Consider the following 12,991-nt stretch of genomic DNA (forward strand, 5'->3'; position numbering starts at 1 on the left):
TTGAGAAGTTAAGAGGCATCATGCTCATCAGACACCTCCCTCCTTTGTAGGCAAATATACTCACCTGTGTATAAATCTTTATTGTGAAATACCTTGAAAACTTTAGCCAACCAGCACCTCTATCACCTGTTTTCTAATTCATCTAATCAAAATATGTAAGAATTAGCACATTTTATATTGGAGGTCAATAATTTCCCAAAATTTGTAGACCAGTGTTATAAGAGTGTGAAGATGGAAGCTGACAGGAACTTGAGTTCCTAAAAGAAAGATTTGAACTAAGATAAATAAAATGAACACAGGTCTAAAGTACATTCAAAAGAAAAAAACGAAGATTTGAGAATGAGGAACCGTTGTGAAAGGGAAGAGTGTGATACGTCAGTCAGAATTTATGAATATACACTATTGTATTCACTAAGGAAATAAGTTACAGAACATCTTGAAACCAATACACTTCTTGTACAAATAAAATTTTGTTTTGTTTATTGTTAACCCAGAGTCATAGACTGTTTAAATACCAGTCTCATCCTCAGAACCACATAGTCTAATGAAGGAGCCTTATAGCTTGGACACAATACTGTGCAAGAAGTTAGTTAATAAGATTGGAATTAAATTCCTGGTGACAGAGTTACATATCCAGAGAAAGAGAAGGAAATATCAAGAAAGTTAAAACAAGCATATCCATGCAATTTATATGAAAGTACTTTTGATAAACAGGGTGTCAGTAGAATCAGGGAAGATGCCCTAATCAAGGTGGACTCTTTTCTTTGATCTTGCTTGTTATTATTGGAGCAGACAATAACAACGTAGAAGATTTGTTTTTAAAGTAACCATATAGAGACCTTGTTTGTGAAGTAGCAGAGATCTTGAGCAAAAACCTTTCTTGTTTTATTTCATTTTAATAAAATACTACCTAGTCTAGTTTTGTCACAAAACTAATAAAACATGAATACATGAAAAACAATAAAAATATTGAAACTAGCATTTGAAAAGGCTACATTGAAAAGGTGTGTTTTTGTATCCTATGTAAAGATTAAGAAAGTGGGGACCAACTGTAGCTTTTGAGGGAGTGCATTCCACAGTTTGGGGGCAACAGAGAAGAATGGAGCATTTTCCCTCATGCTCATTAATAAGTTTTCTGCAGTAAATAGTGCCTTCAAAGGGGCCTTTTCTGTAGATCTAAACACACGGGCAGATTTATAGTGAGAACAGCAATCACTTAGCCAGGGTTAAAATAAGTTTTATACTTGGGGACCTTTTCCTCTTCTGAGCAGTACCTTGTCTTTAAAATTTAACTTTGGAAAACTGTTGATGGTCCCCATCTAACTTTTTTTTTGAAACCAATATAACAGTCCCATGAACAGACAATCTGCCTTGCCTTTATTATCTGACGTTAAAAGGAGGCAAGATGCAGAGGGAGAGCACTTGTGCACAGAAGTTCTTGGACACCTTCACAGAAAATTGGTCGATATATCCCAGGATGTCTTTCACAGGATGATCACAACTGTTGTGCAATGGAGTGATAATACTAGAGAACCAGGAAATACTAGGAAAACTGGTTTATCAGAAACTAATTGCTATATGCAACCTGATTGTGAACAAGATGTGTGAGTTTGTTTTTTATTAGGTTTGATTGGCGATCTCGTATGATTTGTTGTTGGTTGTCGCATTTTAATCACATCTTTCCTCAAACAAGATTTGGGTTATATAAATGGTCTAATCTATATAACCCAGTCTATATCCTAATGAAAACCTTGTGGGCTGAAGGCTACCCAACAAGCTTCAAGGGTCAGAACAGATTTGAAGGTTTGAACAGTCTGATATTCTGCCCATTATACCATACTAGATCAGTTCATGACCAAATTACAAAATCACATTTCCTGGCCTTACTGTACTTTTATCCTAGACTTAATATTTTATGAAAGTTTGTCATGTTGCTTCATGTGGGAAAAATATAATAATATGCATCTCTATTAGCTAGGATGTAAACCCAGTCTGTTCATTTAATCAATTTTAATTGAAGCTTGTGAATTATAGCCTCAAGAATGAGCATAAATTCAAAGTCTACAGTCATAAATGCTTTCTTCCCTAATTTATAGGCTAAAGTATTTTTGCTAAATATTATATTGGCTGTATTTTTCCCCTGTATAATATTTTCCGGACAGTATGTTTAACTATTTTGTGAGGCTGAGTCTCTGCAATACAGCAGGACCCTGGTACTTGCTGGCTCAGTTGCTGTGTTTTCAGTTAACCATGGTTGACCTTATAAAGTGCCAAAGGAAGCCTTGAAAGTGCTTATGTAAGAATGAACAAAATTGGGGGGAAAGTCTATACAGTTGGATTATATAGTTTGACTTTATTTTGTGGCTCACTGCCTGCTGCAGCTGCCTGTTGGCACCACTTGCTATTGTACAGTGTTTACAATTATCAACAATTTCAGGCATCTGCTGGGGGAAACCATGAGGATACGGGGGTCCTGCTATACAGTGTCTTCAGCATATATCTACACACCATCAAGTCAATGTACTGACAAACAGTTTCTGTAAGAACAAGTCTCAAAAGCTTCATTCTGGTTTCTAGCTTGCTTGTGGATGTATTACAACTGTTTTGAAGCAATACATGTTAGTTCTATATTCAAAGCAACATTGATGACTACGCTTAAAGCCTATCATTTACAGGGCTCATCAGCTACTGCTGTTTGTATGACAGGATCTTTTTTCTTAATTGTGTGTCTTGTTTCTGGGGTATAAATTATAGGATTCATCTAGTCAATGACCCCTTTTCTCATAAAGTGTATTTGGTGGATAGTTTTCATTGAATCTTTACTCAGATTCTCCATCTAAACACTGTGTGCATCTTTGCATCTCATCGTTGATTTCTGTGAAAAGATACTGATGAATGCTTAACCTAATAATGGAATGAATAAGCAATAAATTGCTTTATTTCTCTTCTTATGGTCAGTAAATCTGGTCAACCATTCTTATCCAGAGGCTAGCCTTTGGAACATCCATCATTATACTCTCCAATGCTCTTATAATCATTCTTTCATACTTACTTTCCTATTTAGTTAGTTTCCAGGTCACTCAGCTCTCACCTATCTGTGTCTTACTGATGGTGAGTGGAATGCATACATGACTTGAGCTAGAAATTCCAACTGCAGAGATGTCTTTCTAACTGCAGGGCAGGGAACTACATCCAGAAAAGGACTCTCTGAAAGTGCAGGTGATCTATCCAACTCCGATTCAGGACAAGAAGGTGGTGTCTGTGTGTCAAAAGACTGCTAATGAGGAGAAGGAAGGAGGAATCCAGTGCAGCAGGATAGAAATGGAACTGCTAGACTGCTGCTGCTGTCCCTTGTCGGCACTTGTTGCCCTCCTTCCTCAACTCCCAAAAGCTTTGCTCTGTCCCTGCAGCAGATCTTGACCGCCTTACTTGTGCACCTTTACATGAACAAGTTATACAGGACAAATTATAGGATTCATCTAGTCAATGACCCGTTTCATATCAGCTATCTTGGTCTATCTAGCCTGATACTTAACAATCAAGCTCAAACCTTTGGGTGAGACTGAGAGAAAGTCATTGATCTATCCGTTTGCCACTGCACAAATGGAACAGTTCCCTGCAACCTACCTGTAACTGTCCATTCTTCAAGGGCTCTGACTCCTGATGATGAATTTCACATTTGTGTAAAGGCTGAGAATACTGGCAACCAGGGAACACCGGTCTGCACTTCCAGGGCCACTGAATGATAGTTAGGAAAGCTGCGGTAGACAGTAGAGCAGCAGCAGTGCCTGCTTCATTGGTTGGTAGCTCACTAGAAACCTCTTCAGTCATGAGGTTTTTGTACACCAGCACAATGTTATTTTCTTCTGAGGTATAATCTGGAATTATGATTAGAATCCCAACCAGGTCTTGGCCTTTTAGAAGATCCTTAGTAATAAAAGATCTGGTGAGGAACATGCTTTTCATAGAGCTCATAGTAAAACTCAGACATTCTGGAAATATGCCTTGCCCTGTTACCAAAGTCAGAGGGGAGTGTTTAGATTTTAGAAGAATTCAAACAGATTTGATGGCTGTCTAATCTCTTTGGATGTCAGTCTATTGGACAGATTAGTAAAAGTATATTGTTACAGCCACATAAGAAAGGTTCATGCTGAGTTTACTATTGACCTGACAAAAAAGAGTATTGGTAGATTTACTACTGACCACACAAAAGAGTATTCCTGAGGTCAAAGACTTCAGACTTTTAAGTTCTGTTGAACTTGTTCCTCCTTAGAATTTGGATTTTGTGAGGTGCCTCTTATATAAGTATTGCTGACCTTTCTATTGCTGACTTATCTTTCATCAGCATAATGTTTTGTGAACCATCTAGACAGCTTCAGCTATTGGGTGGTATAGAAATTAGTTAATTACTTATTTAATTAGTGGTATATTGGTGAAGCTGAGATGGCTCTATTTCTCATTACTCTCTTATCCAGTGGCCTGAGCTAGTAAAAGGCCTACCATGCTAGTATTTAGGCTCCAAGATGAGTAAGTGTGCAACTTAAAATCGTCAGGGTTAGCCTGCATGGGCTCTGCTTGGCAGGAGAGGATGCTTATGAGTGATCATGTCAATCGCCTGAGTCAACTCTCCATTCCACAGATCAACCAGGGCATCAACAACAGGAGCGCCAATTTTATCAACTGGAAATTCCCCCAGAACCCTCAGGAATCCATTCGGATCCATTAGACTCTGGGGCAGACCTTTTGGAGGGGAAAGCCTACCCTAAGTTTAAACCTCACAAGGAGATGGTCTGACCATGACAAAGGGATTAACATCAAGTCCCTCACTTCCAGATCATCACCATTTTGCCCCATTGAGAAAACCAGGTCCAGAGTGTGGCCTCGTTCATGTATTGGGCCAGAGACATGTTGAGATAGCCCCATGATTGTCATGGTGGCCATGTAGTCCTGAGCTGCCCCAGTCAGAGAAGTCTCAGTATGGAAATTGAAGTCCCTGAGGACCAATATCCTGGGGGTCTTCAACACCAGGTCTGAGACAAACTCTGTCAGCTCAGGCAGGGAGAATGCATGTACACCAACAGAATCCCCAACCTGTTTCGATCACCCAACACCAAGTGCAAAGGGAATTTCCTCAAAGGGACTGGAAGCCTTGTGAGGGAGATCATATCTTTAAAAATTAAGGTGACGCCCCCTCCCCTCCCCTCTAGGTGAGGTTGGTGCTGAAAGGAATATCCAGGTGGACACAGCTGGGAAAGTGCTACATCCCCCACTTTTCCTACCCACGATTAAATCATGGATGAGGGATGATTTGTTTAGGACCGACCTGGCATTCAACAGCAGCACCACCAAGCCTGAGGGCCAGTTGATATCACAGTCTGGTACCTTCCAGCTGGGGGAGAAACCAGAAGAGGGGACAGGTATTATCCATCTGCCCTCCCTTCTTCTGCAATGACCTGTTAGACTCCCAATGCCATACCTTCCCCTTTCCATAACCACTCCTATAGGGGCTCCCTGACCAATTAAAATACAATCAATATAAAAATATAAAATAGTAAGCTGTGCAAATTTAAAATGGAGCCTAATAACTGCTTCTGGTTCCACTTAGAAAAACCCCAGTAAATACAATTAAGACCAGCTGCCCTGACCATGGCTGCAGCCGGCCAGATAAGGGCCCTGTCGCTGCCCTTTATTACCTGCTTCACACTATAGTTGTCAGATTTTGTGAACAAAGAGTGCAGGTCCTTGTTCTTGGAGGATTCCAACTCCTTGTCCTAAGATGAGGGTTCAGAGTTAACATGTAAGGAAGAGTAGAGTTCAGTAGGACTGGACAAGGCTCTAAACTCACACACACACACACACACATTCTTACAGTCTTTCTCCAAATACTTCCAGTGATCAAACACAACTTCTGGGTGTTACCCATCTCTGAGGATGAATGAAGATTCATTCCTTTTTTGATGATGTAAAGTTGACTTGTGGAGAGGTTCCAAAGTTGATGATATGAGTGGAACAACTTTCTTCACTGGGCTTCTGAATGAAGAGTAAAATAATTTGGTTGAAAAAAGTACATTTATTACTGCTAATACCATCTGTAGAAATCAGAATTTATCCAAATTATTTCACACATTTCATTTCAATAATCTTTAAATCTTTCCAAGATAGATTACTATTATCATTTTTTATCAGCAAATATTTGTGAAAACAATGGCTTGTCTAAGGTTTCTCAAATTTCATTGTAGAGAAAAGTTTTTAAATTGTAGACATTCTGGTTCAGCTCAGTTACACTAAACAACTGAATAGCACTGCACTAATAATATGCTCTTGTCTAGATGGTTTCACGTGTGATACATGTTTCCCTTTTGCAATCATATTGTATTTCATTACTCTTATTCCATTTGGTTTGTCTTCTAATATGAATCCATTCATCTATTGTAGAATGCCCCCAGTGTACCTTATAAAAATGAAATCAACTACTTGTGTTTTCTTAAAAAACAAAGTAAAACACCCTATCAAACTGTATTCAGGTAAATAAATAAGGGAGATAAAGAGTTCAGTCAGCCTGTATAGATTTAACTAATTTACACACATACTTTATTGCTATGGAATTACTGTTGAGAAAAGTTGGGGGCCCACTGCTTCATTGTAGCAGAGCAAAATGCTGCTCATTTATAGTATTGGCAATGCTAATTAACAAGTGTGCAGATAATATCAATGCAGTGTTTTTACAAAGATACTGATGGACTGATGTTATTTAATGTAATGGAAGAGGCCCTATGCTGCTGAGGGAGAGGCAAGGGTTAAGAACCGGGGTATATCGGGCTGACACAGGTGGCCTCCAAGGCTGTCGGCCGAGGAATGCTAACAGCTGCGGGCCTGGAGTTTGTCAGAGACAGACACAACCTTCACAAGGGAAGTGCCAGAGATGGCACCAAGGCCAAATGATGAGATTCTTTGATGTCACCCCAGAGAACAAAGGATCCCGATTGCTCAAGGAATGGATAAAAGGGATGGCCGGAGTCGAAGCTGTGCGCCTTTGGAGTGATGGAGAGTGGTTTGCTGTTGGGTGCTGAAGCCTCTGGAGTTGAGTCCACTACTCTCAAGAAGGCTGCTGGGTACCGTGGAAGATGTTAGGATTTTTAGACTAGCTAGTGTCTGTTGTTTCAGTGCCTAGGGTGGCCAAATTACTTAAAGGGGTTGAATACTTGCGACTGTGTTGGTTTGACTGAAAGCTGCTATCCATTTTTCCCTTTCTTATACCCTTCCCTTTACCTTTGTATAGTTGTAATTGTACTTGTTGTGGTCTGGATGAAATGTTTGATGTGGTTTAATAAAGTCCCTTTTCCAAGTCTTGGGTCCCTGTGTGCTGGTCCAGTGTGGTTTGGCTTGTTAAGAGAAAAAACTGGGCTCTTTTGGCCATATGGACTGCTGAGGGGGAGAACTCTCGGCAGTGTTGGGGCTGGGGGTTGCCCTAGTGTTACACTTAACAATTAATTAGATTTGAAGATTCTTGTGAAAATTAACTTATACAACTGAATGAAGCAACAAAATTTAAAGGGGAGAGTGGAGGCAGAACAACCACTATTTGTTGTTTGTGATTGCAGAACAAAAAATAAAATAAAAGCAAACAACTCATATATTTAGTATTTTAAACTTTAATTTTTCTTAATTTTATCCTGGCTATATAAAGTATCTTACAATGGTCTTAAAAAAAAAAAAAGAGTGATATTTACATGTATTGTCTTCCTCAGTAATTTCAAAACAAAGTTCTTTCTCACTGTTGATTTATGGGGATTATGCAAACTTAGAAAATATTGTTCCTGTAGTATGAAAATAGCAGGTAATAAAAATTACTGCAGCATTTATTGGTTAGAAATGGAATCGAAGCATGGTATGGATATATATTTATAAGTAAACCAGTGGTTGGAACCACATGATATTGCTAATGAATTTAGCAGCAAATTAAGATGAGTGGTGGAATGGAGAATAATGGTACATGTACTTTTGGATAGCCTACTTGCTTTTTATAAGAGAGTTCAATAAAGTGGAACTATTGTCATCACATTTCAATCACATATTTTACTTGGCTACAAATTTTAATTTTCCCTCCATAAAATTCTAAATTGTGCCTGAGTGATCCTAAATGTAATACAATATGATACATTTTATACACTTGCAAAGAACATTTTATTACAAGTTACATAGTATGGTACGATAACACAGTATGTACTTCTGAGCAAGAACATGTATTTTATCTTATGAAAGAGGATATGTAAAAATTAAAACTTGCAAGCGTTTTAGGAAAATACTCTGTATTTATGTATGGAACTTTAATTGGTGTCATTTTCCAGCTCCTAAATGATTTCTAAGCATGTCTGTCTTTTCCAATGTTTAATCCTGTATAGTCACAGCTTGTAGGTTACTTGGCAACAAGCAAATTTTTTTTTGGAAATCTGTATGTGACTGGAAGCTTATGAGAATATGGGGTTCACATAGATCATATGCTAAGAATCTCAGAGATTTGTGTGTGCATAATACTTATAATTAATATACATGGTCTTATTTTGGCCCAGATCCTGAAACAATTGAACTTATTATGGGGTATAAACCACCAGATATTTAGCCAGATCTAGGATGACTGTTTGCACTTCCCTGTATCTAGCTATCTCCAAGCTAACAACCCATGAATGAACTGATGTCTTGGTTTGGTTGTGTGTCAGTTGGGTTGGAGGAAGAGAAGGGATAGTAAAATGTTGTGGAGCAAAATCGGGAAAACTGACATGTGCAGATGCAGCTTTTAGCATGCACATTAATAATTTGTGGGATGGTGAAAAAAAGACCCTTAATTCACTGTTGTATGAGAGTGCCCATACATACATATTTATTTATTTGGGATATTTCTAACCCGTCCAATCACTATGCCTCTCTGGATGGCTAACAAACAAATTTGATAAATACAACAATATAAACATCATAAATACCCCAAACAATAATAAGACTAACATAGTCTTAGACAGAGCTGGGTTCTTGTGTATTGCTGCCAAGCAATAGCTCCCTGCATTGGAGTGGAACCTAATTTTTGGACGTGGAAATATAAGCAGTAGCTTGTGATATAGAACTGGGCATTGCTGTCAGCAAAACTGAGAGATTTTCCACTTAGTCTTCTCTACTAAAAGTAATGGCCAGGCTCCCTTCCCATCATGCATAAATGGTAATAGAAACTGAGCTTTCTTAATATGTGATGATGTTTGCAGTATCACAATAAACACCTTAGCTTAATTTACATATGTTTATATTTGAGGATTTGTCTTGGTTTTCATAAAAATAATATATTTAATGCTCTGAGATATCAGGAATTCTAAAATATTCATGATGGGATCTTTTGTAAACAGGTTTTGAACTTTAATTAAAAACATTATAAAATGTGTTATGCTTCATTTTCCTCCCTTCCCCTCAAACATAAAACAATTGCACTTTCCTTCATGGCCTTCCTCATCCTTCAGCTTCACCAAAATGCCTTTCTTGTTTTTCATCTTTCATCAAAATAATACTAATAACAATAATATACAAAAAAATTAGAATACCATTTGCTTATGTAGAACAATTTATAGCCCTCTTGGAATTTTACTAGAAAGATGTGAGTTCTTCATTAAAGCATAAATAGGAAGTTGTATTTTGAAGCTGACCATAACAATCATGTATATCACATTTTCATAAACTCATTAACTTAAGCATTTTTTCAGTGAACAACCAAATCTGGTTTTGGATCCATATAAAATTGCTAATATTTAAGTAATGACTTCAATAGTAAGCAGAATACAGCATGTCACACATTCATATAACTTTTTGGTGGAGATTGTACAAATAAATTTCTTACCACTTCTACTTCCTAATACTGAAAAATAAAACCCACCCATATAATGCTCTGACATATTAAACTGTAGGACGATTACCTTCCATGTACCCTATGGAAATCTAAAGTATATAAAAAACAGAAAATTCTTGCTTAATGCAAAATTTCCAAAGAAAGCCATTACAGATTTTTTTCCCCCAGAGACATTATTTAAATAGCAAACAATTCAGGGTATTATCCATTCAAAATTGAAAGCGCATACTTCCAGCAAGTGCTTAACACCTTCCCACTAAACTTGGTGGGAATTAAAAGTGCTTAATTGTGTGGCACATGTCTGAACTGTATAATAGAGGACACATTTTCAATGTTACGCCTTAAATGGTATGGTTACACAGAATTACCATTCAATATTCTGATTTTTTTAATACTGAATTTTAAATAAGGGGATTAGGATGATTGGATATTTTTCGGTAACACACAACTGAATACAATAGCCAGGCTCTTGTGAACTCTTAAAAAGCACAACACATTATAAAATTTCTGGCACAGTGTGTCAATAGTGTATAGTGTTTTCTCAAGACAGAATTACAAAAGAGTATTAAATTGTGGCAGCTGCCAATGATTAGTTATTTTAATGCTATCCTTCTTTTCCTTCTCTCCCCACCCCCCATGCCCAAATATGGTGCCAGAACATATAATTTTAGCTGTTGGGTACCAACAGATTAAAAATGATATCTAAGAGAGCTTAGTGCTCCTAGCTTTGACCCTGTCAACTTGCAGTGATTAAAGGCATGTCCTGACTTTGGGTGGTTTTTGGCTGCTCACTGTTTAAAGTGACCAGTAATCTGGCAATGAAGATGATACTAAATTAAAGGTGCTGGCATTTCACTGAGATGCAATCACTTGGCTTAATGCTACAGCACATAAAGGCAAGTATACACATAAACACATCTTAAAGATTATTCATGGTCTTAGGCCATTTGAAAATATTGTGCTTTCCTTGGGATATTTATGTGCTGAAAATGGCACTACCCAACCCCAGCATATTTGGAAAATGAAATGTACAATGAAGGCCTTTGGAAACAAAAGGCTTGCTGTTTCCCTTTGCGCGTGCATACGCAGAGAATTGTAATTGAACTTATATACTCAGGTGTGAACAAGATGGCAGTAAAACGTGTTCTTTGAAAAAAAAAAAAGATTGTGGGTTAAGGGACTTGGGAGAGAGTAGATTTACTTTCACCTTTGCTACCATGAATTTCTATCCTGATTTTTAATATTCTTTTACATCCCACAATGGTGAAATTTGAATAAAAAGTTGGCAAGGTATAATTTTAATACCTTGCTCCTGAAAGTTAGTTCATAGGTACAAAGGCCTTTTTTGGTACATATGGTGAGAACAGAATGCTTTCATAATGTCAGAACAACACTTGCTCCAATTACCAAGATCCCTTTTTAAAAAATTCCACAACTTTGGGTGGATGTGGTTTTCAAAGAAGGCCTTAAATTCCATGTATTAGTTTAGTTAAAGAAACCAGAGTTTCCATCTTCCATGCTTTTTTGATTCAGTTTTGGATTTTTGCTTGGGAGTTGAGGAGTAACTCTCCTGGGAATAAGGCAAAGGTGCAACCTGAGTTTCCTCGATAGGATGAAGTTTTCTCAGAACTGGCTGTAGTTTGTCTTCTTGCTGCTTAAAATCTAATTCCACACTGAATAGTGGAAGGAAAAAAGAAAATCATAATCAGTTGCCAAGAAAAGGATGATAGTTAAATCAGCATTGAAAATGAATGAAATACTCTAAAGAACACAAACGTCTATATACGTCCAATATAATATGTTGACAAGTAATATTATAAAAAAGTTCAAATTTATTTATTTTATTTTATTTTATTTTATTAAAACATTTATATGCCACCCCATTCGCTGAAGCCTCGGGGCGGCTCACAACATGAAGAAAAATACAATAGTAACGATATAAAAATAACAATATAAAAGAAGTCACCCTGGCCAGATAAAATAAGCAAATACTGTTAACAATTAAAATGACACTTAAATAAAAAGGTCTTTGCCTGGCGCCGAAAAACAAATAACGACGGCGCCAGGAGGACCTCTCTGGGGAGCACATTCCATAGATTGGGTGCCACCGCAGAGAAAGCCCTCCTCCGAGTACCTACCCTCCTAATTTCTTTCACGGAGGGTTCCTGGAGAAGGGCCTCTCCCGCAGATCTCAAGGGGTGGGCAGGCATATATGGATGTAAGCGCTCCTTCAGGTAACCAGGACCCAAGCCATTTAGGGTTTAATAGGTCATCACCAACACCTTGAATTGGGCCCGGACTTCAATGGGAAGCCAGTGAAGCTGACGGAGGACTGGAGTCATGTGAACATAACGCCCAGTCCCCGTCAGCAGCCTGGCAGCTCGGGCGCAGCTGATGAATCAGCCGAAGCTGAAGGAAAGTGCTCCTCGCCACCGCTGTCACCTGAGCTTCCAATGAAAGCTCCGGGTTGAGGAGCACTCCCAAGCTGCGGACCTTGTCCCTAAGAGGGAGTGCAACCCCATTCAGGACTAGGTTAAATCCACCCTCTCCGAAGCCCGATCCGCCAACCAACAGGACCGCCGTCTTGTCTGGATTGAGCTTCAGTTTATTGGCCCTCATCCAGCCCATTACCTCGGCCAGGCACCGGTTCAGTACAGCCACTGCCTCACCTGGATTGGTGGAAAACGAGAGGTAGAGCTGGGTATCATCAGCGTACTGATAATTCTGCAGCCCACACCTCCTGATGACCTCTCCCAGCAGTTTCATGTAGATTTTAAACAGCAAAGGGGACAAAATGTACCCCTGCGGTACTCCATGGCATAGCTGCCATGGTGCAGAGCCATAGTCCCCCAGCACCACCTTCTGGAATCGGCCATTGAGATAGGAGCGGAACCACTGCAAAGCAGTGTCTCTGACCCCCAATCCCACTAGCCTATCCAGAAGGATACCATGGTCGATGGTATCGAAAGCCGCTGAGAGGACCAAGAGAACCAACAGGGACGCACTCCCCCGTCCTTCCCCCTGTACCGGGCGATCAAGGCAGATTCAGTACTGTACCCGGGTCTGAAGCCGGACTGAAATGGGTCTAGATAATCAGTTTCATCCAAG

General features: G+C 38.8%; 2 protein-coding genes across 7 annotated transcripts in view; one reads left to right on the plus strand and one right to left on the minus strand.

The window, feature by feature from the left end:
• DOCK1 (dedicator of cytokinesis 1) overlaps window positions 1-12,991 on the plus strand; it is a 550,659-nt gene that overhangs the window by 184,149 nt on the left and 353,519 nt on the right. The window lies entirely within an intron of this gene.
• INSYN2A (inhibitory synaptic factor 2A) overlaps window positions 10,519-12,991 on the minus strand; it is a 56,025-nt gene continuing 53,552 nt past the window's right edge. The window contains exon 5 of the mRNA XM_044445707.1: window positions 10,519-11,556. Within this exon, the coding sequence (XP_044301642.1) occupies window positions 11,373-11,556 (184 nt within the window). The 3' untranslated portion in view covers window positions 10,519-11,372. The remainder of the gene's footprint in view (window positions 11,557-12,991) is intronic.

The sequence above is a fragment of the Varanus komodoensis genome, unplaced genomic scaffold (assembly GCF_004798865.1).
Source record: "Varanus komodoensis strain SLA01 unplaced genomic scaffold, ASM479886v1 scaffold49, whole genome shotgun sequence".
NCBI lineage: Eukaryota > Metazoa > Chordata > Lepidosauria > Squamata > Varanidae > Varanus > Varanus komodoensis.